The following is a 26,224-nucleotide window of genomic DNA, read 5'->3' as shown; positions in this document are numbered from 1 at the left end:
CAGTTGCACTATTTACCGGCTGCACATGGCGCATGTACTTCGGCATCACAGCTGATAAGTGATAAGCCGCAGCGAATGGTAGCCGGCGAGAGAGTGAGAAAGTTGGCGGAGAAAGCTCCCCGAAGAGAGCGGCGTTCTCTTAACCCGCGTGCAGCTTAGAAAGCTCACACTGCGAAAAAGCGCCTGCGGACTTCATGTTTACATGACAGATCTTACTTAAATCGATGGTACCAACTTAAGAATCACCAAATTCATATCGCAAAATGAAATCTGTGTGTGTGAAATTTTATCGTATGCCATACACCGCAATAATAACGCTTCTGAATTATTTTTCGCCTTGAAAACATCGTTTAATTTCGTTTTTCCACACTGACAGGTCATTTCCATTCTTTATTGCAGTCTGAAACTACGCATACGGGGAATTTAGTACAGGCTAGCGCTTCTGTGCTCAACACTGGAACAAGGTATCCATGGGGCTATCTTAAAATTATGCAAAAACAATAATGAACGCGTCGTGGAGAACTGTAACTCCAGAAGGTCTAGGAACTCCTTGAGCCCTCTCGATGTGCCACATGTCGGGGTTTTCTCCGGTCCGCGTTTAGGGATTACAACAAAAACAAATAGATGTCGGCACCCTCGAACTACCACTCCAAAACTCCCCATCCACATGAGCGAAGATCGTTGCCTAACTGCTCTGGGCAGTTACGGGCTTGGTGGGCGGCGGTGTTGGCGTGCTGCCAGCGTCCAGAGGCTCCGTTCGTTCCTTTTCCTTGTTCCAGCTCTTAAGACCTTCGGGCAGCGTGGTGTCCTCCTCGAAGGAGCCAGTTCCCTCGACGAACTCCTCGTAGGTTGACTTCTCCTTGAAGGGTCGGGGTCCCAGCAGCTCGATCATGTCATCACGACTGAGGACTTCGTTTTGGAGCAGTCTTTCCGCCACTTTTTGGACATTCTCCTTGTGCTTGGTCAGCAGACTAGTGGTGGCTTCGTGGGCACATTTGATAATCGACCTAACCTCGTTATCGATCAGTTGGGCAGTGTCCTCAGAGTAGGGCTTGCTGAACACGGGATCTCCGGCCTGGCCCACGTCGAAGCTAACCTGCCCAACCTTCTCGTTCATGCCGAAACGCACAACTTGTGAGTAGGCAATATCGGTGATTTTCTTCAGATCATCCTGAGCACCAGTGGTAATGCGATTAAAGAACAGCTCTTCGGCCACACGGCCACCGAGCGTCATGCACATGCGATCGAACAACTGCTCCTTGGAAAGCAAGTAGTGATCCTTAGGCAAATACTGGGCGTACCCCAAACCTTTGCCGCGTGGTATAATCGAGACCTTCAGCAGGGGATCGGCATGCTCCAGGAACCAACCGGCCACCGCATGGCCAGCCTCGTGGTGTGCCACCGTTCGCTTTTCCTCCGGCGCTAGAACATTGGTCTTCTTCTCCATGCCAGCGATAACACGCTCTATGGCCTGCTCGAAGTGCTTGAGAACAATCGAGTCCTTGGAGTCGCGGGCAGCAATCAATGCTGCTTCGTTACACACATTGGCAATGTCGGCGCCAGTGAAGCCTGGTGTCAGTGCAGCCATTTTCCTGCTCAGCTCATTCTTGTCCAGCGTCGTCTTCAGGTTACCCAGATGCACCTTAAAGATGCTCGCCCTGCCCTTAATATCAGGTGCTGGGACATATATCTGCCGATCGAAACGACCTGGTCGCATAAGAGCCTTGTCCAGAATGTCAACACGATTAGTGGCCGCCAGAACGACCACATTCGTAGTGGTATTGAAGCCATCCATTTCCACCAGAAGTTGATTAAGGGTATTCTCTTGCTCCGAGTGGCCGCCGAAGGTCTTGCCACCACGTTTGCGACCCACAGCATCGATTTCGTCGATGAAGAGGATGCAGGGAGCATGCTTTCGGGCCATGGCGAACATGTCGCGGACACGAGAAGGTCCCACGCCTACAAACATCTCGAGGAACTCGGATCCCGACACGGTGATGAAAGGCACATTTGCTTCGCCGGCGGTGGCCTTCGCCAAAAGCGTTTTACCCGTTCCGGGAGGGCCAGTAAGCATGGCACCCTTTGGTATTTTGGCGCCCAAATCGATATACTGCTGCGGGTTCTTCAGGAAGTTCACGAACTCCATGATTTCGATTTTGGCCTCCTCGCAACCGGCGACGTCCCTGTAAGGAGTACAACAAGTATTAGGTATGTTATGTGAAGTGTCGCCAGCTTACTTGAAACCCACACCAATCTCATTGGGATTGGTTAGCTTGGCGGTGGACTGCATGACGCCTCCAAAAAGGCCACCACCCTTGCGTCCACGGCCTCCACCCATCATATCGGCGGACTTTCGCATCATATAGACCAGGAAGCCAATGATGAGCAGTGTGGGCAGCAGACCTGTGAGACTAGCGGCTTCCACCTCGTTGCGGTAGATTACGGGCACAAAGTTGATGGACTCCGTTCCCTGTTCCGTCTGGGCAGTCTCCAGGTTTCGCTCAAAGCTATCCACACTGCCGATGTTGAACCACAAGACGCCACTGCCGCTGTTGCTGTTCTGCTGCAGACGTACGCGCACCCACTTCTTGTTAACCACCTCCAGCTTTTCCACGACGCCCTTTGACAGGTAGCTATTGTTGGAAAATGGAGATATGATTAAAAACTATAAATATAACTCAAAGCGTAACATAACAGGCGAAAGTTCCAGATGTATGGATTAATGGATATATTCCACAAGTTCTAATTTCACATGTTTTGAACGAGCTGTTATGCAACACGTAATTCTAGACCTCACCTGTTGACGAACTCCTTCCATGAGATCTCCTTGTAGCCCATCTCGAAGAAGGCGAACGAACCCACCAGGACGACGGCACCGATGGCACCCAGAAGGATCCATCGCTCCCTGTCCCCGCCGCCGCTGTTCTCGCCCAGCGGTCGTCCGCCCAGCGAGTTGCCTCCTTTTCCCGCCGGCCCCCTCGAACTGTTGCTGAACATGCCGAAGTTCCAGTCCGATTTGGAATCTGTTTGGGACCTGCTGGGCTTAGCCGAGGCGGGTGACGATACGCTGGGCTTCTCCGAGGCGGATTTACTGGAACCCGCAGGTGGCTTCTTATCGCCGACGGATCCTTTCGGTTGGCCAGACGACTTGCCGCCGGCTTCGAAATATTTTTCGAATCCTTTTGGCGGCTTTTTGCAGAGCAGCTGGATCTGTTTGACCACATAGCGCAGCAGGGGCGGCAGCTCCATGGGCAGGATGTAAACCCCGGCGCCCGTGGCACCCATGTGTGTGCGTTGTCCCTGTAAAATAGTGGGGGCTTTTACTTAGATAACCCTGTAGGTGGGGGATAAACCCACCTTTCCCGCCAGGGAACCCGCCGTGTAGTTGCGCCGCATCATTCCGGCCATCGTTTTAGCCGTGCCAAGCAGCCGGAACGCCATGACTACGGCGGTTTTTCGGTTCTCGCGCTAGGTTACCCAACGATCGGTCGCCCGGATTGCGTGGCCACCGCCTCCAACTGACACACTCTCACACTGACACAATTTTGGTCCGGAAATAATGGGTTTCTCGAACTGACAACGAATGTCGCTGCCTCGCACGCCGGGTTGCTCTTGAATTTCTCTCGGATTTCGCAAATGAAATGGTGAAATAATAAGCAAAAGAAATTTTTTATTATTAAGTGTGACCACGCCGAAAACAATGGAAAATACCGACCGGTCTAACGATAAATACTACACAAAATTTAAAGCTGGAGGAAATAATACTTGAATAGTGAAGTTTTGATACCCTTGTTTTATATAAATTTAAGCAATATATGTATGTATATAGATTACGAGGGGTCGTGATAAGATTGGCATGTTTCATCAAATGTTGTAGCGGAATCGGCCAAAATGAAGGAAAGCGATGGTATGGAAAACATACAAACATGATCGGAGCTAGCAAATTTTAGCTCGCTTTCAGTGCGCACCAAACTGAAAGTAAAATCATAGAACTTTCTGCAAGGGTAAAAATACTGATGTTTGTTTAAAATACCAACGGTCACGTTGCGTATAAATATAGCACCTTATGGATAAGGCGCTTTGGTATTTTAAGACCGAAACGTTCAGTGCAGACGTGAACCTCGATTGGGATACAAACTTAAATAAGCTGTCTCCACTGCCAGTGCATTCATTGAGTCAAATGTATTATTCAAATTCTTAATTTATTTATTTGTTTACTCGTGTTTAATTTAGATGCTCGATTATAAGTTAAACAAAAAAAATATAGTTTACTACTAAATATGTCACTACTACTAAATTTAGCTACTAAATTTGGCTATTTCGTGAAAGACTAAAAAAATCTAGGCGGCTTTGACTTCTTTTGACATTAATTTGACATTACATTTTTGCCGTGTTCAGCAGTTATCAGCAGTTAAACATGGAGTTCACTAGCGCCGAAATTCGCGCTATTTTAAAGTTTTCCTTCGTTGAAGGCAAATCCGCTAGAGAAACGTTCCGTGAGATTAATGGTGTTTTGGGGGAAACCACGGTTTCACTTCGAACCGCGGAGGAATGGTTTCGACGATTCAGAGCCGGTGAAAACGACACCATGGATAAGCCAGCCGGCGGAAGACCTGTGACGACAAATACCGATCAAATCATGGAATACATCGAGTTAGACCGGCATGTGGCATCTCGTGACATCGCCCAGGAGATGGGAGTTAGTCACCAAACCATTTTAAACCATCTGCAGAAGGCTGGATACAAAAAAAAGCTTGATGTTTGGGTGCCGCATGATTTGACACAAAAAAACCTTCTGGACCGAATCAACGCCTGCGATATGCTGCTGAAACGGAACGAACTCGACCCATTCTTGAAGCGGATGGTGACTGGCGACGAAAAATGGATCACATACGACAATATCAAGCGAAAACCGGCCGGTGAATCGTCCCAAACAGTGGCCAAGCCGGGATTGGCGGCCAGGAAGGTTTTGCTGTGTGTTTGGTGGGATTGGAAGGGAATCATCCACTATGAGCTGCTCCCATATGGCCAGACGCTTAATTCTACCATCTACTGCGAACAACTGGACCGCTTGAAGCAGGCGATCGACCAGAAGCGTCCAGAATTGGCCAACAGGAAGGGTGTAGTGTTCCACCAGGACAACGCCAGACCACACACTTCGTTGATGACTCGTCAGAAGCTACGGGAGCTCGGATGGGAGGTTTTATCGTATCCACCATATAGCCCGGACATAGCGCCAAGTGATTACCACCTGTTCCTGTCCATGGCGAATGCCCTTGGTGGTGTAAAGTTGAACTCAAAAGAGGCTTGTGAAAAGTGGCTGTCCGAGTTCTTCGCAAATAAGGAGGGGGGCTTCTACGAGGGAGGTATTATGAAGTTGCCGTCTAGATGGAAACAGATTATCGAACAAAACGGCGCATATTTGAACTAAATCCGATCACTGTAACACTTTTGATAAAGCATTGAATAAAGAGTCAAAAAGCGGATATTTGACAACCTATTATGTACAACATGCGCTCGAGACTGGGCAAAGCCTCTCCTGTTGGCCACGCAGGATGCATCCATGTTGGTGTGGCTTGGCCGCAAGTTGGCCAAGTTCCGGCGACGCAGTTCCTTGGAGCATAAATTATGGGATCCGGCGATGCAGTTCTTCGTACTCCGCGCTGAGCAACTCCACCTGGCTGGATGGCCGTGTTGAATGAGGATCCGAGGATGCATCTGGTTCTGGGCGAGATTGGCGACGCCAGGACTGCACATATTACTTGTATAATAAGAAACGCTGCTGCGCTGGTACACCATATTATACTTTGCCAACTAACAAAAGAAGACCACACAGTGGGTCACCCATAAAAACATCAAAGAAACCACAAAGTGCATCATTTCGTTCAAAATATACTAAATATACTGTAACTAACTGTAATGAGCCGAACAGTAGGCGTGTTTTGCATAAGAACTTAAAAGTACACAGCATTTTCTGTCCACACAGTTTTCCTACACACATTTTGAATACATTTTCACGCCTAGTTAGTACACATATTCACAAATCCCTGGCCAGTCAAATGGAGGAGGCACCAGAGGCCAAGCGAGTTCAGCTGCTGGACTTGCCGACTGAGGTGTTGCAGATGGTCATGGGCCATTTGGACTTATACCGCCATAAGTTGCTGCGGGAAGCTTCGCAGGAACTGAAACGGATCAGCACCTCGTACATATTGCATCGCCACAGGAGCTATGAGGCGACGCATCGGGAAGGACCCTCGGAGAGGGCCAGCGATCGCGCGGAAAGGATAATGCTGCAGGTGGGCTACTCTCCACCTCCACCTGCCTGATCCCTTTCGATTCAGAGGCTACCCCTCTCCCCAGATCCTGCGCTCAACCATCAGTTACTTCTCCGACGCAGATAGTGAGTCGGACCTGGCCATCAGTCTGCTGCACTTCCACGATAGCGAGGCCGTTTTTAATAGCGAAGCCGATCATCTGGGCCAGTTCCTGGCCCACTTCCTCTTCCTCACGGAGCAATCCTTCAACATATTCAGTGCCGAGCGCCTAAAGCTGAAGCGCCTCCATTACACAATGGCTGTCTTCGGGCTCCTGCGGGTGAGTACAAGTTGGTTCCTGTCTCCACCGGCTTGTGACCACCGGCTTGTATCCCTGCAGCAATTTCGAAACTTTAGGATCCTGGGATTTGGCAGAACTCTCCTGCACTGGAACGTGGAGGCTGAGTTGACCAACACCTTCATCGGAGTTATTGACGAGGAAAATGAAAGCATGAGAACAATGGATTCCCAGCGACGCATCTACTTCGTCTCCATTCTCGCCGAGCTGCTCTTTCACGAGAAGATCCACCAGAACTATGGGTAATACATGCGTTTATTACATTTATCATATTATATTATACTATTATTATATTTCTTGCAGTGGCCAGCGGGGCTACAATGGGACTTTGTACACCTACAGCATTCAGCCAGACTCAAAAGCTAAACGCAATCCTCGGATGTTTCTGAAGTTTATGGTAGAGGGTCCGCAGTTCCTAAGTGACTTTCTGCACGACCTAATCAGCGGGGAGGACGATCCCCACCAGCCGTTCCACTTGCCACCGGGAACCGACTTTACCATTCGAGTTGAGACCAGGTGCCTGCGGGGCCCCCAGTTTGTATATTTTGGAAACCTGAACTTCAACTTGTTGGGATGGAGTGAACTAGGTGACTGAGACGTCTTAACGAAGATGATCAGCGTATTAAATGATCCGTGCATCTGTTTGTATGTTATTTGGAGAAATTATACAGTTTCAAATTCCGTCCGAGAGTGCAAATTGATCAAATAATATGTGTGCATAACAAGACGTAAATAGCATTCCAATTCATCGACTTACTCAACGATCTAATCTGACTTGCGATAGACTATCATATATTCCGTTGAGCTCTTTTGTAGCGTCGATAAAATGGCATTTATCATGTTATCGTAGTGAAAACCGAATATCTTATCCCAATTCCTCAGGGAGCTAAACATTTGTAGGATAACAGCTCAATTGCAGTAAATTGGCAAAGAGCGTCAGATAAGAGAAACCTTCCAGTTCCAGTTCGAATTCCGGTTTAATTCGAACTGGAACTGGAAGAGTTTCTCTTATCTCTCTCGGCACCCAATATTGGAAAATTGTGAAATTCGATGCCGAGTGCACTTTTCTGTGCTCGACTCTTGCGGCTCGATCATTCAGTCTCGTGATCTCGAAACGGAACAACGCGCATAGTTTTCCGCCAGTAGTCGGCTCTGTCCAAAGAAAAATTGCAAGATGATGACGTACGCGAAAAGCAAGCCATTAATAATTGCAGTGAACGTTTTTGTTGTTGCAGCCGTTGTCATACTGTTATTAATCTTCCATTTCTCGAACCAAATCGAAGAGCCTCGGAGTAACTAAAAAGTAAGTGAATCCAGGAATCTCCTGTTCGCGTTTGCTGTATTGTTTCAGATATTTGCACAACAAATACCACTTTTATACCCAATTCGCTGTTATAATAGACGCGACAATTGATCACGTTACAAATAAAATTAATTGAATATCGCGCTTGTGATTTCCCAACCATCAGTGGTTTCTTTGAAGCGAAGCCGACGACAAGTGCATCTGGGCATCTTATCACCTAATCTTCTCTAGAAACTTTGGATGATGTACATTTATATAGTTATATTATCTCAGCAGCTGCTATTTTATATTTCTTGTGCTACAAATTCCTTTTGATCAAACGAACGTAGAAGTAGGGAAGTCTATCTAATCTATTTATTTTTGGGTTCAGTTATAAGCTCAGCTACAAATTAATTTTTAAGCTATATATTACATGATTCCCAAAATCAAATACTATTGTATAAGCATTCAGATAAAGAGTTGAGGCGGAAAAATTGACGTTTAAACGATAATTCAGCACTTTGGCAATTTTAAGTGGCTGGAACTTGAGGAAAAGGCTTGTTCAGCATTCGATTGATGGAAAATATTCCGTTGCTTGCTTTTCTGGAGTTCAAAAGGTTGTCAGACTCGCATTCCCTGCCCGTCGATTGGTCCTTAAACTCGATGTGTCAGCGAAGTGGACGCATTCAGGGAATGTCGGCCTTTTAAGCGATAATTAAAATGCATCAATTTATTGCCGTGCGCCGCGCGATGTGCGAACAATAATAGCCATTTAATAAATACTCTCAATCAAAGCCCCGCGCCCCTCCGCGAAGCACCTCCCCCTCCCCCACCCGCCGAATAATGAAAAGAATTGCGGGCACAAAATATTTGCTTAATTAAAGTAATTATGGTTTCATATTTCATGCGGCGCGAACCTGTAGCTGTACTGCCTCGTTCGAGCCTCGTTCTGGGCGGTAATTACGTTTTGTCATAAATTTAACATTTATTTTAAAATGTCATTAAGTGCTTAACGTCCTGTCTCTGTCTCAATTTCCCCTTTGCCGTCCACTTCATTTTTTCCAGCACATTTTCTTGATGGCTTGGCATCATTCAAGTGGCCAAAAGGAGGCAACTACCCATTCAAAGTTGCTGGCATGCTGCGAATTTGGTTTTTATAAAACATTTTCACTTCTCACACATGACACTATACTATTACTAACTGGTTTCCTTAGGGAGTGTTTATTTATTGCACCAAACAATAGGTAAATATTTTAAAACGTCAAGTAACTGAGCCAATTAATTTGCATTTTGCTTGCATCGATATGTGCTTTGCTCTTACTAATGCTGTTTATGTAATTTGCGAGTTCTGTGGAGCTAATAAAACTTATGCTTGCCCATCACTGTGTGCCCCGGATTCGTGGACACATGGATGCATGTTGAATGTCTGCAGATGAATGTGGCTTGCAACAAAAGGAGCAGCGTAAAAAATGAGCGCAGGAGAAGTGGCACGAAATGTGACAAGAGAATCCAACACCAAAATGAATAATGTAAATACGCCAAGTGTACAAAGTTTTAATTGTTATCATGTTTTGTTTGAGCGTTTCTCCATCTCCCTCTCCCCCTCGCTTCCCCCGGCGTGTCTGTGCTCGTGTGGCAGTGGCAGTGGCACTCACGGCTGCTGCCAAGATGCATCCATTTACGGCTGGCCAAGTTCTACGTTGCGCATACGACACATTGGTCTCGGATCTGCAGTTGGCTGAGTGGCCTGCGGCAGCAGCAAAGTTTTCATTTTGCATATGCGCCTCGAGGCCCTCTGTCATTTGACTACCCAAACTGGGATCGGGGGTTTTAATCCACGTTTTATTCTGCACACATAAACTACTTTTTAAATCAAACTCTTGTGTCTGGAGGATTTTCCGGCGGATTGGGGAACACATTTGCCTGGCTTCATTTAAGTTCGTTTTTATTTTCTTATAATTTTACTACTCCGACTTCAGTTTCCTCCTGCTATATGCACAAATTTTGGTCCTTAGTCCTTAAATCCCTTATCTTGCCTGGATTTATTAGTTAGTTGCTAAGACATGGCTGCTCTTAATCACCAAACAGAATGGTGTAGTTTTTTGTCAAGTTTGATTTAATGAACGACTTCATTTCTTAATAAATCACACTGCCTCCAGGGGCACAAACTTAATCTAGCTTGATTAAAGTTCACCTTATGCACCTGCTAATGCATTCTGCACACTATTACCCACAAATTGCTGGCCATTTTGGACAATTTTTGGTACTCTTGATAGCCTCAATTATTTAAAGTTTCCTCCAATTTGAAACGGTCTGCTACGACCATTTAAGGCAGTTATGGCTATTAAAGTTTAAAAATGTTTCACTTGCAGTTGATTTGCATAAATATTTAAACTTGTTTAGCTTGCGTAAGCATTTTTGCCTCTGACTTTTGCCATGAAATTCCAGCATCCTCTGGCTTTTGCCGTATTTGTTTGGCACAAATTTTAAGTGATTTATGCTGGCCGCAATTGGGCTGCCCAATAAATATGGAGAAACGCACCGAGAGCCATGAAAAATGCAGGGAGCATCGTGTGCCATGTTCGGGTATCTCCATTCGGCCATGCATATTTATTTGCCAACATTTACTTATGCTGCATTTGCGGCCAGCCGCTTCTTGGCCATGGCCAACTCAAAGGCGGCTCCAGACAAAGTTGCCAGCCATGGATTTGCCATAAGGACATAAGCACATGAGCTATCAGTTTGCCTGCTGCCAAACAGCAATAGAACACTTGAGAGTTTTCTGAGTCGGCTTCGTCCGGCCTTCTGTGTTTACTCGAGCACTCATTTATTTGATAATAATTCCAGGGGTTTTCTTCCAAAACAAACTATTTGCGTTGGCCATTCTGGCGCAGTCCGAAGTCTGATCCGTATCCATATAACGAGCACCTAACCGAACCGAACTGTAGCTGGGCAACTCTTTTGTCTAAATAAATAATCAAAATGTCATAACAAGTGGCGTGCAAGAGGGGCGGGGCGGGGCGGTGCGGGGCGGAATGCATCTCATCTGCTTGGTTCCGTTCTGGCCGGCATGTATCTGCAATGTTTATGCAAATTCCGAGCAGCCACTCCTCGAGATCCTTGAGGCCATGCCGTGCTCCTGATTACGGCTACGCACGCAGCCAGATCGACTCGGCTCCCCCAGGATGCATCAGTGCAATATAAATATTTTACATAGATTTTACATAGCTGATTGAAGTCCGTGTGCATATGCTAAGCCCCATCCCCACCCACCCGGTAACTCATGCTGTGAAATTATCCGCTGCATGGCAATCATATCAAATCAAATTTAAAGTGCCCCTCGCCAGGCACAGTGGGCGCAGATCCTTAAAGTGGCGCTCCCCCGTCCTGGATGGCTTTAATATTTGCTTAGTTTTGCCCGTACTAGGCGCCCTTATGGTTTAGTTTGCGGCTCTTAATTAAAATTGGCTTTGATGAGCCGTCTGCGTCGCATTACTTATTGATTTCCCAATATGTTGGGTGTACATTTTAAATTTGATTGCATATGCAGCCCTCGACCAAAAGCATTTATGAGTTCCCTTTAGCAAAACATACACATATTGATTCTCGTTTCAAGCTAATAACAATAAATATGTAATATAGAGAACTATCTTATTGCGATCCACAGCCGAATCCAACCCATGGTTCGCACTTTGGCAAAATGCGGAATGGCAGTATGCAAATATGGCTCAGCATTAGCATACAAAGGCGTAAGCCTAATTGAACCAGCTGTGATTGGCATGACCCCCAAGCCACCCAGAAAAGTGGGTGGTGTGGGTGCTGTGGGTGGTGTGGGTGGTGTGGGTTTTTCGTGGGGGCTGACCCACAATGCGGGCGGGGAATTAGTGGTGACGGCGGTGCAATTAATAGCTAATTTAGAGTCGATGTTAAAAAGGCAACATTATTTATGATTATTTGTTTATTGCTTGCGGGTCGTTTCTCTTTCCACCTGAGCGAATTAACAGCCCACCCACTCACACCCACTCCCACTCAACCACCCACCCACCCACACATGCAAAGCAAAGCCGCTGGCAGCATTTAGCTGCAATAGACAGCCATTTTGCGGTGCTGCCTCGGCGATAAAGTAATAGCTGCTATTTGGGCTTACGACACACACACAAAGACAATTCGGACCCACGGGGAGGCTACATGTGTTTTCGCAAAATTTCTCTGCTTCCGGCAGACACAAATACAGCCACGAAAGTAGACGCTGGGCTGCCTTTGTTGCTTTGTTGTTCCTTTCCGCGCAGCCAAAAGCAGGAGCTGAAGCTCACGGCGAGAAATGTCCTTTCCATGCAGATTAATAACAATATTTCACAAATAATATCGATGAAGGCCCTAACTTTGCTGGACAGGCGAATTTCCAGAGCGCTGGCTAGTGGTAGTAAATACTTGTTAAAAAGTATTTTAAAAGTGGCAGCAAAATCAGCATATTTCCACCTGCGATATAAGAAAGATGCCCCAAATGGGTGTTGCATATTTTGTTAACTTAAGTTATGTATCTTCGAGTTAGTTAGTATATTAGCTTCGAGTTAGGAAACAAGTTTTTTGCATCTTGCTTCAAGGATCTAAAGAAAGCAGAAGTATCTCGTTTCTCTCGAACGTTGGAGCCAAATTTTATTCGAAGTGCAGTAAGTGCACACATTTTTGCCCTGTGTAGCGCGGTGGAGGCGGCTGCGGTTGCTTTACAAGGCGGGCGGCGTGGCGAGGCGTCATTTAGTCTGCGGTTAGATGCGCGTACGTTTTCATGTTTTGTTCGCGATTCTTTTCTCTTTGGTCCCCGCTCTTAATGCTCTTGTTGAGTTTTTTTTTTGGTTTTTTCTTTGAATTTTTGTTTTGTTACTGCCAGGCGAGTTTTTTCGCGTTGGCTTTCGGCTGTTGCGCTGCCGTGTTTTCCACCGTTCGCCGATGTTGCGGTTGCAGCACGTCTGAACGTGTTTATGGCGCGCATATCCGCAAATATGCAATCAGACCATAATCTACTTAATGTCTTTTTCGCCTGGAGGTGGGCCACCCACCCAACACCCACCCACCACCATCAAAAAAAAGAAGAGAAAAGAGAAAAAATGGGGAAAGAATTCCACATTGTGAATGAAGTAATGCAGTTTGCCACATTTCGGCCAACCAGCACCAGCACACACGTGCTGCGCGGATTTATGGCCAGAAGCAAAGGACACGGCACATTAACCGAAATTAGGCTGTCACTTTTTGGCCATTCGCGCATTAGCTGCCAAAAATGAAGTTAAAAGTGCGTGTTTTTTCCGCTTTTCATTCCAAGGCTTTCGTTGCCTACTTTTTGGCGCGCAGCGAAGCGTTCACTGCTTTGAAGTCCTTAACTAGGAAATGCCGCTGCAAAAATCGAAATGAAGCCCGTGGAAGGATGGGAGTTTTGAATGGGTATCTGTGAGATTTGAATGGCAAGACATAAGATACATAAACCTCACGATAATTATACTTCATAATTGACAAGGTAGTTTAAAATTTACTGCTTTGTGTAACCTAATAAATATGTGAATATTTAACAGAAGAGTTCGATGCAAACTCTAAATATAATAACATATTTGGAAGAAGGGAAAATATTCAACAAAATTTTTAAAGCCGCTACTCATAGATTTATTGAAAAGTATCCGTCCGTTTATCTGTCCGTTCGCTTGTCCGTATGAAGACGAAATGCAAGAAAACGGATATGCAGATTCCAGATTCCGAATTTTTGCATGTTTATATCAAAATATCTTTCGCTCTTGTTTAAATCACTAATCACTTCATAACATCCAAAAATGTAATTTAGTTAGGTATTGCCCCGTTTATTTCGTAATTGTCCTTTTTCTTTTCGTATCTAGGATGCATTCCAAGAAAGCTTTGTCCCCTGCCACACTTTTCTTTCACTGCTATCCTACTTTGACTTAAATTTACACAACCTTTTAGCTAATTTTAAAGAAAAGTAGACGCACAAAGGCCTGAAGGACACAAAAATTGTGCAATACAAAAAGACGCTTGCAAAATATTTTGCAGTAGACAACATTAGATATTGTTTTGAGCTGTGCAGACATGGGCTGGCATTTTAGTTTAGTTTTTGTTCCTGGTTGGAGTTTTGTTTCTAGTTCTGGTCTGGTTCTGCAACTGCTTCTGCTTCTGCTTCTGCTTCTGTTTCTGTTTCTGCTGCTGTTTCTTTAGCCATTATTGTTATTGGGGGTTGGGGACGGCTGACAGTCTCCGACTGGCCTGTTATTGTTGGCTCGGAGCACAATGCGGCCATAAAAAGCTGGCAAGCCAAACAATTGAAACAATAAAACGGCTTTAAGAAGGGGCTCTCGGAGCTCCGGTTGGCAGAGTAGATAAAGGCAATTAGTGGTGGACTGCAGTTTACTCATAGTTTCAATCGGTACCGAGCCAGCTAGCTGATTGGGAACAGGATCTCCTCCAACTTGGCGTTGAAGAGAGCCTTAACCGTCTCGTCGGTGGTGTCGATGATCAGTTTGTAGTAGCCCGATCGCCGGAGAAGTCGCTCCTCGTCATCGGCCACCCCGTAGATATCCTCGATGGGCATCAGGATCTCGCTCTCGTTGGGCAGGATTAGCTTGCGGGCATCCTTGCGGAACACGGCCACCGCCTTCACCATGTTCGTGTGTGCCCTGACATAGTGCTGGAAGGTGAGGCTCTTCCGCTTCGCGGAGACCTTCGACTGTATGCGATCGAGGCGGGCTATCAGGCGGAGCAGAATGAACCGGGCATAGCGATCCTTAATCTCCAGCAAGGACATCTCCCCGCCATTGTCGAGCACCGGGCGCAGATAGACGCTCAGGATAATGAACACAAAAACGGCGTTAATCGCGAAGATCAACAGCAGTATGGCCATCTGGAAGCAGTCGATGTCCTGCGAGAAGACCTCCGCCAAACGCTTCCAGTACATCAGGTCGTAGTGGTGGACGCTCCACTGGTAGTGCAAGTAGGCTGTTACTGCCACGCCCAGTCCGCTGTAGAGCGCTATGTACGGGTAGTTCACGTGGAAGAAGTCATGAAACTGGACTCTCAGCTTATGCCACAGCTCCATCGTGTCCTGTGTCCTTTGCTATTTCTTGCGGCGTTAGGCTCCTGGCTGGAAGCGGATGAATCCGACTGGGTCTGAATTTTCGTTTCGGTTAATTTTGGTGCTTATGTTCCGAAAGGTTGAACCATACAATTAGTCTACTTAGTTCGGAGTAATGCGAAACAAAGGCCGATTTTAGCCATTAACCAGGCTTTTATGTGCCTTTAGGCTGTTGTTAGATCAGAAAAAGGTTGTCTACTATATTGCGAAGTCCTCAATATTTTGTTATTAAATAAATAACTATTAAACAAAGTTGATGAACTAAAACTTTGGTCTTCTGGGCTAAAAATACATTAATATATTTTTTAGGAGCGACGCATTTTACAAAATGATATACATTTAGTTTCTAATAACCCACTTTTCTGTATTGCTAAATTGCTCTGATTTTGCTTAGCCATTAAAATAGGTTGAAACTGAGTTTTACTCAAGAGTATAAGAGTGTCTTCAGCCAGTTCACCCTGCAACCAAATGCTGTGGATGCCAAACAAGTTGCGGGCTCGACGAGGCTGGTTCGAACTTGTTTGGCCAGAAGGGATTGAGCTTTATTGGTGGTGTCTGCAAAGGTTTGAGCAGTATCCGACTTCACTCATGTAGAAGAGGAAACATGCAACCACTTTCAGTGGCCACAACTCGAATGGAACCGCCCACGACTGCAACTCGAACTGCTTTAAAGTGTTGGGCTGCATTGTATTCTACTTTTTTCTCAGCTGCAGGCAACTAAAACACGTAAAATAACCAGGTCCTGTTGGGCGACAACATTTCGCTATCTGGACTAACTTTTGCCAGTACCCCGCTGCCGCCCTGCCCCCCTCTGCTATCAACCCTAACCGATTTGAGACGTTGATAAGGCAAGCGAAAAAAGCATAGCATACTTCTGAGCGCAATGCAATTTTCAGTTTTCATGTTCTTGGCTCTACTTTTTGTACCTTTTGTGCTGTTCTTTCCCTTCTTCGGTTCGTTCTTTGTGCTGTGCACTTATTATTGTCTCTTTTCGGTTGACTTTTTGCGCCGAGGCCAAAGTGCATGCAAAACTGCATTTTGTAGACAAGCCGAAAACCGAAAACTGCCAGCCAAAACGGAAATATTCAAAAATGGTTGGCGGAGTGGGTGGTAGTGGGAGGAAAAGTTCGGTGGGTGGGGACGGCCTATCTGCCAACTCTCGGCCTCTTCCGCCTCGGCGTGTGTGTGTGTGTGTGTGTGTGTGTCTGCGCGCTAATAAAAACGTAAAATTTAATGGTTACGGAAGGCACTAAAAAACAGGCTCACCGACAGCACCCAAGTAGTTGTTGCTGCTTCTGCTGGTGTGCACTTGCGAAAATAAAGGGTTATCTTGTTAAAACAATCAACATTCGACTGTGAGATATATTCATGGTAAAAGTCTGCAAATACTTTTATAATTGTTGGTACATTAAGGTACCTTTCACAAGTAAATCTCAAATTAAAGGCAAGAAAAAAAAGTATTACATTTGTGTGGGTTATTAAATATTATATTCTAGTAATGATAAAAAATTAATCAAAGATTAAAAAGAGATAAATATCTTAAAAAGGTATTTTTTAAAGAAAAACCACCTTCCGAAAAAAACTTTTTAAATTTGCTGCAATTTACTTCACTACTACTACTTTTTCTGAGTGCATCTGCAGTTGCCGCTGCACTCGTAGTGGTTCAGGCAGTGGTCTTCGGCTGTGTGAGTAGTGGCGCTGGCGATAACCAAGCAACGAACCACAACCGCACCAAGGAGCGCGGGGAAAAGCATTCGATGGGCAAAACTGTAACTACGCCAACCGCCGCCGTCCTTGCCGTTCTGCCACTCCCTTCGCCCCCCTTTCGACCGCCACCGACGCAGTGGAGCGCCCATCCGTGCACGTCAAACGCAGACAACTTGAAAAATGTAGAGACAGCGCCGCAGTATAGTTGAAACACGCCAAAAAATATGCAAAAGTAAAATAAAACAGGCGCAGACCCAGCGACAGACAAACGCATTTGGGCCCGTCGAAAAGCAGGCCCAAACCAGCAACTACCAGCCACCAGCCACCAACCGCCAACTACCAACATCCAACGTTCGACAGTCGAGGGTCGAGGTTCGACATTTGCCGTTAAGGGTTTTTCGTTGTTGCTGTTTACACTCGATCTCCGCCAAAAAGGGATAAGCCGGGGTATGAATGGCTATTTTGCCAGGTTCACCGCACAGAAGTAATATTATATGGTGCAGAAAAGAGTTTAATACGTATTCAATATTTTATTTTATTTTAAAAGAAAAGAGAACTTCAACAACACACTTCAAATAGGTAACATAATTAAAAATGACCTTTTTATTTTCATAAAGAATTAATTTTGAAGATAAGACGTATTTTATCTTTGTACTAATTATCTAGTCAGGAAAATACCCCACATATTACGTATTCGACGTATTACTTGATGTTCTTACTAGTGCTGCCATTTTGACTTGTATCCAAAATTTATTCAAAGTTTGAAAAATGCTCCATATCTCTGCTCAGTAACGAAACAGGTTGATGGAAGTGCCTTTTGTGTTCGGATAAGATGGGCAACCTTAAGCATAAAGCTTAAATTCAGTTGTAAGGGTATATAGTGACAAATGGTAGAAGAACAACTTTATTTCAGAGTTTAACTCTTATCTTTTCATCCGTTTCCTGTCAAATCTGTTCAGAGTTGCATGCTGCCTGTTGGCATCACTAGTTTCTGGCAACTCTCATTATACCCGTTACTCGTAGAGTACAAGGGTATACTAGATTCGTTGAAAAGTATGTAACAGGCAGTAGTATGTTTTCACTCTTTTCCTAGTCTTGTAAACTTCTATCGATTTGCCGAACAACTTTTTACTTTACTTTTTACCACAAGTTTGAAAAATGTAAGTTTTGTTGTATTTTTTTACGTGTTTATCGTTTTCACATTCACTAGCTGAGTAACGGGTATCTGATAGTCTATAGGGAACTCGACTATAGCATTCTATCTCGTTTTGTTTTGTTATTTGGCAGCGCATTGCACAATATTTTGCAGCAGGCAGTTTTTAGCCACTTTTTTGGCCTCAGGACGTTGTCCACTTGACAGTGGTCACTGGAAAAAGGGGAAATGGGGAAAAGGAGCAGTAGCATTTTCAGCCGGAGCTGAAAAGTCAGTTGGCGGTGGGATCGAAAGTTATGTGGCCCGGCTGTTCGATTCGCACAGAGGTGTGCGTGCGGCAAAGGACTCTAAAAAGCTAACTGAATGGACAGCAATTTGCGCGGCTAAACGAGTCCACAAAGGCAGCCACGTTCGTAGTCCTGCGTCCTGCGTCCTGCGTCCTGCGTCCTTAGGCCGTAGCCCCCATCGACATGGTTTGGGCGCCAGCTACTGTAATTAGGTTTGTCGCTGACCAGACTCACATGGTATCCAATCGAATCGAAACGAATCGAGTCAAAGTCACCGCGCCACTCGCCCAAAGTATGCTGTAAATAATTCACAATTGTGCGACGCATTCGAATTTCGCACTCGCACACTCGGCGGCGGAAATGTTTGCCTTGTTTACAGCGCAGTGCATAAATTTGCAATTGCATGCGCACAGATACTGATGCAATGGTGCGTGCATTTCCGCTTGCCGTGTGGGTGTGGGTGTGTGTGGAAAAAGGGGGCTTTTCCGGGGGGCTTTGGCGCGAGTCCGATGGGCGACCGTCAAATTAGGCCTACTCCCGGACTCCGGCGAAAAAGTTGAACAGCAAATTTTCGTAGCTAACAGCATTTTCAAGTTTTATCGTTACGTGCGAGCGGACTTTCACGGGTTTGGGGTTGCATATACGAGCACGCCAGTGTTTGCTCCTCGGTGTCCTTGGCACAGGCATTGTATTATGTTGCGTCCCTCCAGCCAGCGGCGTGCGCATACACTGCGAGAAATCACTGCATGATAGATCCGGAGCTCCATCATGATGGCGATTTCACGAACACAACCAATACAGCAAACCCGTAAACTTAAAATGCTTTCACTTAGGCCATTTTAAATGCGAAATGCATCATTTTGTATTTATTTATTCGAGTGTAGCTGCCAACGCGAGTATGGACGTCGCCTAGCCTTGTCTATTTAGCCGCCTGCATACAAAATGCACATAAATTGTCATGTTCGGGGAGCGGAGGAGACACTCTGCGGAGGCAGGGATATAGGGATAAGGAGGGACTTTGGGGCAGAAGCGGGGCGTGGTGGCTCCATGACCATGTGCCGAGCATATTTATATTGATTTTCGCGCCTGGGATTGGCATTTGGGGGCTGTGCGTCGGCCGCCAGCTTGTTGTTATGTACTTTGCCTTTTCAATTTCGGCTCGTTTTCCTCGTTTGCTCGCCCCATTCACTTTTTTTTATTGTGTTTTGTGGGTGCACAATAAATTGAGCCGAAATTGCATCAGCGAAATTAACAGTTTCATGTACGTTAATAGACTTTTGCAGTGGGCCTGGGACCCCAACATTGCCCACATCCCTGCGGATTGGGGTATTCTGCTTTTGGCAGGGGTTTTGGCCAGTCGGGGGCGGTGGGCTCATTATGTTGGGGCATTTTAATTATGGCCAAAAGAGCGTTTGCAGTCGCTTAAAATGAAATTTGCAGCGGTAGGACGTTAACTTAGCAGTGGCTTAAATAAATCTGTTGGTGGATATTTTCGCCATTGTCTGGGTCTTAATCTCCCGTATTTAAATGTTTGTAAATTTGCCGTGGGTATGGACCGTTCACTTCCTACTTTTTAAAATCGATACTTATCATTTTGTCACTAATTAATTTATTACCTATTTTGTTTTATAATAAACCATTTATTTTCTAAACCAGATGAGTCGACAAAATTGGAATAAACTAAAGTTTCGTTTATCGAGAAGATATAGCATTATTAAAAGGAGAGAGTACTTCCTCAAAGTAGTTTATATATAAGTAGTTTATGCCGTGCCAAAAAAGCAACCATCTTATATTTCAACATGGTCCTGCACTCCTTGCAATAGGGATATTCCTACCTTGACTTTCCTGGCACGCAAAGTGCGTTTTCATATCGAATTTAAAGCAGGAGAACAAAGCCCAAATGGAACTATAAATCATTCGGCACTCATAAAGCTGGAAGTCCACACACAATGTGCATTATTATGCTCGATGCAGTTTGGCTCATTAGGTCGCCGGGCATGCCATTTGGGATGTTTGGACCCGGACTAGGAGCCGGACTCGGAGCCGGATCCTGGCCAGGACTTACGCCCTCCGATCCAATTCACTCTCATCCGCTGGTGCAAAATTTTGCATGGGTAATTAATCTGGAGGGATCCCTGGGATACCGTAGCTCCTGGCCATTAAAAGTATGCAGCTCGGCAATTTCTGAAATTTTAATATGGCAAACGAACTAACAATAAGCAAACCACTTAGTTACTTCTCACAGCCATGGCTAATTTGCTTTGTTCAGCTGCTCCTTTGCAGCTGGAAAATGGAAATGAAGTTGCTCTTCGTAGCTGGGTGGATGCAAGTTTTGGTAGCCACTTGAAATATGCAAAATTTGTAATAACCCGCAGAGGGAAGTTGCAGGAGGATTGAGATTGTGGGCTGACGAGCGAGGACATCAGGGCAGGGGCAGGGGCAGGGGCAGGACGAAAAGGACGAAACCAGGCAGCCAACGCACGCAATCGGCAACGTGTCGCATTTGTAGTTAGACATAATTGTTAATTACCCGAAACCATTACCACATTAAAGGCCATAAAATGCAACACTAATTGCTTTATGCCACCTCTACGAGGCAGGGCAGTGCACTGCAAGAAATTGGGCTGACCTTCGGGAAATTTCCGACATTTAAAGGGGAACAAATCAGGAAACATTTCTGTGTAATAGAATAACATTCAGTATCAGCTTTATATCAGCTTAACAGTTGATGAGCCTCAGTCATTTAATAACAATAGCGTTAATTGAGCAATAAGATTAAAATTCTATTATATAAAGTGCAATTGATTTCTCCCAGTGCACTTGGCTCGAACGTTTCTATTTGATTATGCAGCCAGTGCTCTCCTTTGTTATGGTTCTGGTCGGGCCATGAGTTGGTGTGTGCCGTAACGTAATATGGAGCAGAAACAATAGTTTCGGCCTCATCATCATCCAACGGATCCAGCGCCTTTTCCAGCTCCATTCCCCCGATCTTCCGATCCCCAATCCCCCGATTCACCGAGCTCATGCTCATGCCATGCCAAGCAAACATTGCCGCTCGGCGGCAGTCATCGTCACCAGAGCTGCACATGCCATATGATTAATATTTCAAAATTACACTGACATGCAAAGTGTCAACTCATTTTGAGAGACGCCGCCGGCAGCACTTGGCACCCTGGCACCCTGGCAGCCTGGCACTTCGGCACCCGGGAGTTGGGAGTTGGGAATACGGACTACGGACTGCGGACTACAGACGGCGGACTACAGACTGCGGACTGCGGATTCCGGACTACGGCCACGCCCACCTTTCCACACATTTAGAGCACAAAGCGCTGACAATGTGCGAGCAGGCGGGAAAAATGGGGAAAACGTTTTGTTACAATTCACTCACAGGTGGCCCAGTGAGAAAAAAGTAGGCGTGTGAAATCGTGGACTAAGTGAAATATTTATTAGCCCCGGCACATCGCAAGTCACGCGTTCGGGGCACGCGATTAAAATGGAATTACCACGAGAAGAGCAGCTACGTGAAAGGTTGTGCGAGTGGGAGTGGCATGTAATGTAATCGAATTTATAAGCGCCTACATCTTGATAAACACAATCGCCATCACAATCGCAATCACAATCCCATTTACTCATGCGCAGCAACCGGTTGCCATAGAAAGTCACAGAAACAATCGGGGATATATCCTCGGAGTGGGAGTGGGACAATAATGATGGAGCAAGGACGAAGGATGCAGCTGGAGCAGCTACATCAATGCCAGCGTTAATCGATTGCGCTTGCCGACTTACATAATTGCATTTTTCCCATCTCGGCAGTTGAATCGCAACAAAAGCGGATCCAGCCATAATCGAATCAGCACTAGTTTCTGGCATAAGAAGTTACCTGTATTCTACACACTTACTTATTAGGTGTTGTTGCCTAAGCGAGAACAATAGAAAAACACAATGGTGACTAGAAAAAATCGAATGTTTATATTAATTACTTTTAGCAATAACACGTAGTTAAAAGCAAAAATAATATTATAGGTTTTTGCATGAGAACCAATCGGTTAAGAGAAGTAAGCAATACAAAGAAAACTTTGGTGGTTTTCGGAAGTTCTAATAATTTCCCGTTTGTACAGCCCATAAAACTTTAAATAGTTATCGTGTGCACAACTCTGAGGTTATATAGACAGATGAGCAATCAATCATCGTGCGTAAAAGTGGTGAATTAATTTAGAGAACTTCAACCGCAATCAGAACGTTAATGTGGCATGTGCATCGATTATTTCGATATGCCTATCCTGGGCAGACCAGTCGTCCTTATGGCAACCGAAGGAGTGGCAACCGCAGCAAGGAGAAAATGGCCGGCAGAGCAGTTGAAGCGTTTTTAATTGATTTCTCCTCTCAAGTATCGCCGCACTCACATTTATCAGCCCTCCGTTTCCGTTGCGGCTTGTCCTGCGTATCTGATCGGAATTGATGCCACTGATTTATATAATCTTGCCCAAATAATCTCATCCAGTAGTTGGCATAAGCCGGCTCGCAATTAACACGACTCAACGCGCATACACAAAACGCCAAAATGGTAAAGGCGGAATGCTAAACGGCAAACGGCAAATGGTAAATGGTAAATGGCAAACGGCACAATGTGTCCCGATCCCAATCCCAATCCCAATCCCAGACCGAATCCCAGACCGAATCCTTTCGGGTCTGAAATATTGGCCTAGCGATTTGACATATTGCCAACAAAGGAACTCATTATCTGTGCATTAAAATGGGACACGACCCGCTTTGGTTGTGTTGTGTTTGCCTTTTCAGTTCGCTCGGCATACCCCATTCCACGGTGTGTGTGCCACGCTTATAAAACACATTTATCATAACTAATCCTTTGGGTTTTCGGCTGCCATGCCTCCGGATCCGGACTCGAATCCGCCCACACCACTCCACCGCCACCACTGCTCTGTCAGCGATAACACTTTGAATAATAAATAAATACAAACAAGGACATTTTGGCAAAGGCAACTGCCAGACGGCCAGACAACGCCGGCCGATTTTTAATGCAAACGATTATCATGTAAGGCAATATAAAAATAAATTGCAGCCGCCAACAAAAAGGAAAAAATCAGGAGCAGCGACAGGACATGGGAAATCGAGGGGTTGCTGGCCACATGGGTGTCCTTCGAGTATACACAGAGGAAAATAGGTAAGCCCCAGTGGTCTGCAAAAAGTATTTATTTTGTAGGGGAGCTTTAGTGCCCAACTTAACACCTGGGTTTTTTATTTACAAATTGTTCTATTGAAAAAGGAGCAGTACAAATAGCTTCGTAAAATACCGGAAATGCATATTATACATAGCATTTAATGAAATTTTAATTATGCATTAATTATTTCATGGCTCAAAATGAGATTTACCTAAGCCAGAGTCAGGAAATCTGCAGCCACGAAGGACACGAAATGAATGGCTTCTTCTGCTGCGATTTTCTCTCCGTACACCTCCTGTTCCCGATAGGCATCTGAGGCGAATCTAGGCCCAACTTGCTGGCAAGGACCCAGTTCGCCGCTAATAACGCACAGCCACCGAGGACGGAGGACAAGCGAGAGACTCCCCTGCTTGGGAGTCCAGCTCCGGCGGTCTCCGGTCTCATCAGTTCCAGTTCCAGCTTCAGTTCCGTATCCTGCACAGTCTGAGCCCAGATCCTGCTGTTGCTGTTGCCTTTTGGCAGCATTTAAATAAATTTCGCACGTACATATAGACCAGCGGTTGGTGTTTGCAAGGAGCGGGAATGGATGGCCGGAACACACAAGGCCTGATGCTGGCTGTTGCTGTTGGCGACAGCACTTGGCTTCGACTACCCTGGTAGCCATTAAAGCCAATTGCCCACAAAATCATGCCCGATATCATAATTGCTCTTCGTGGTTTCCATACCCTGTAATCCGGCAGCTGTCCGCGAGCCTCACAATTTCAGTAGTTCTTGCTGATTCTAATGATTTTAAATCCTTAACCTACTGGGTACCTAAACAAAATGTAATATGTTCTGGTAATATGGACAAGTACATATTTTATGGAAATATTTTTATGAAGTGCGACAATTTCACAGCTCTTTCTAGGCTTTTCAAAGGTATTTAACTTATTTTTTCATAAGATCTGTTTTCAACAGACAGGGTGTCAGCAGTTCGACTACGCCCAAAGCGCTGGAATCGATGTTCGGCATCGTTTAGTTAGCGCCAACGGGCAGTGCAATGGTTAAGCGAGTTTGGACGAGCGGACCCCGAGCTCTTGGCTCATATAAAATATTGTTTATACAGTCCGAGGGCAACTGGCGGTGGAGGGGGGGCGAGGGTCGTACGGGGAGTAAATCGCAGAAGCGATAAATTTAAACACTTGTTGTAGTTGCTGCTGCAAAATTTATTAGAAGCACTTTGTGGTTCTGGTTCTGCCGGCTTTTTGCATGCGTAGCCCATGGTCCTATTAACGTCTAATGGCCAGTTGCAGTTTTATTAAATTTGCGACACTGAGCCATCTATACATATCTCCCAAAACATATCAGATATGTATGCACAAGTATATGCCAACACGCCATGTTGCCAGGGAGTTCAAAGTGCAAGCGGATACCCATTTCGCTTGTTTTGGCCACTTGAATTTGCGCCAAGTTAATTAACACTAACGGCTCGGCCCAAAAGAACTGCCAAACTAAACAAGTATTGCCGCTCCGCGCGGAGTCCTCGAATGCTAATGAAACGTTCGCTGCATAAATTTAATTGTTTATCGGCCTTCTGGGCTGGCTGAAGGCCAGGACCCGCCAAATGCCTTTTGGCCAGCATCATGTGGGGAAAATGGACGAGTTGGAGTCTGGAGTCGGAGAAATGTTCCGGAAACTGAAGTTTCGGAGTGGAGGCGGGCATATGGCGCACGGGGTGTTTGGCAAGTCATTGGCAATGCCGATGCCACGATGATGACTTTTAAACTTTCTATTAAACTATAACAGCGATGATAGATGAATAATAAAAGCGCCAAATACATAATAAAAAAGTTTAGCGTCATTGGCGACAGGCGGTTTGGATTTTCCTGCCAGTTCGAGGCCCATCAGCGGCTGCTTTCGCTTCAAATCAGCCAGCCATATTTGTTCATGCACTGCGAGAAAGTGGTTCTCCTTTCCTGTTGTGTATGTGCAATAAAAAATATGGAAACAAAAACAAAACTTATGTCTGCATCTTAAAACGCGAAATTACTACATTAAGTATTATAATTCTGTTCTATATTTCGATTTATAACACATTTATGTACGATATTATGTACGATAAATACTCGTATTATGTTGCATAAAATGCCATTAGGATTTTGTTTCTAAATTCTAAATAAATATACATATGTTAATAATATTTATTCAATAACTTTTTTACAGTGTAAGGGGCCATCGGTGTATGTGTTCGTCCTGCAGACGAAGACTGATGCTGCTGCATTTGCGGTGAGAGTGCGTGCCTCGCATAAGTTAGAAACGTTAACCGGCAGCAGGACGAAGGACGCAGGACGCAGGACGCAGGACGCAGGACGAAGGACGAACGGGCGGAGGAAGGGAGGAATGGAGAGCTGGAACTGAGACTGGCAGGCGAACTATGGCATAGCGGATCGAACAGATTGATGAGTTGTTGAAAAATGGCAAACTTAAACAACAATTCCACTCCGCAGAGCGGGGAGCATGGGAATGACTAACGATGAGCAGAGAGTGCGGCCTTTGTGCGAAATTTCGCATTTGGTTAGCGCAGCAAGGTTTAGAAAAAGGGGGAACAACAGGATGGATTTGAGTGCACAGCAGGGGCCGAACACATGCATACCCTCTACATTTTACAATAAATATATTATATACTATAATAACTATAATACTTTCGAATTGTGTACTGACTTTTTTGCTTTGAGCTACTACATTGGGCATTTACATTTAACCAATCGATTCGAGCAAAAGTAGGTGTATGCGATCTTCGTTACATTAAATTTGAATACAATTTGTTGTGTATGCATCAGAAGCTATGTACTGCATCATAAAATGATGCATGTAACATGTGTATCAAAAATGATGGCT

At 45.3% G+C, this 26,224-nt stretch overlaps 3 protein-coding genes and 1 long non-coding RNA gene across 4 annotated transcripts; 2 read left to right on the top strand and 2 right to left on the bottom strand.

Moving 5' to 3' along the window:
* Positions 1–325: 325 nt before the first annotated feature.
* LOC6543668 (AFG3-like protein 2) lies at positions 326–3,715 on the bottom strand. The gene is made up of 4 exons (XM_001972930.3): positions 3,358–3,715; positions 2,798–3,300; positions 2,238–2,633; positions 326–2,183 (listed from the first exon to the last, which is right to left on the bottom strand). Exons 1-4 carry the CDS (start codon positions 3,439–3,441, stop codon positions 686–688), a joined length of 2,481 nt encoding a protein of 826 aa, XP_001972966.1. The 5' UTR covers positions 3,442–3,715; the 3' UTR covers positions 326–685.
* A 2,008-nt stretch (positions 3,716–5,723) lies between these two features.
* On the top strand, positions 5,724–7,339 carry LOC6543667. The gene is made up of 4 exons (XM_001972929.2): positions 5,724–6,296; positions 6,361–6,594; positions 6,655–6,854; positions 6,916–7,339. Exons 1-4 carry the CDS (start codon positions 6,060–6,062, stop codon positions 7,205–7,207), a joined length of 963 nt encoding a protein of 320 aa, XP_001972965.1. The 5' UTR covers positions 5,724–6,059; the 3' UTR covers positions 7,208–7,339.
* A 355-nt stretch (positions 7,340–7,694) lies between these two features.
* LOC113563893 lies at positions 7,695–25,771 on the top strand. The gene is made up of 2 exons (XR_003407672.1): positions 7,695–7,915; positions 25,550–25,771. It is a non-coding gene; the product is annotated as an uncharacterized LOC113563893 (long non-coding RNA).
* Positions 14,279–15,100, bottom strand: LOC6543666. The gene has a single exon (XM_001972928.3). The coding sequence runs from the start codon at positions 14,982–14,984 to the stop codon at positions 14,328–14,330; it is 657 nt and encodes a 218-aa protein (XP_001972964.1). The 5' UTR covers positions 14,985–15,100; the 3' UTR covers positions 14,279–14,327.
* Positions 25,772–26,224: the final 453 nt, after the last annotated feature.

The sequence above is a fragment of the Drosophila erecta genome, unplaced genomic scaffold (genome assembly GCF_003286155.1).
Source record: "Drosophila erecta strain 14021-0224.00,06,07 unplaced genomic scaffold, DereRS2 tig00000021-arrow-pilon, whole genome shotgun sequence".
Taxonomy (NCBI): domain Eukaryota; kingdom Metazoa; phylum Arthropoda; class Insecta; order Diptera; family Drosophilidae; genus Drosophila; species Drosophila erecta.
Note: the sequence above shows the minus strand (reverse complement) of the source record. Positions and strands in the feature narration are given on the sequence as shown.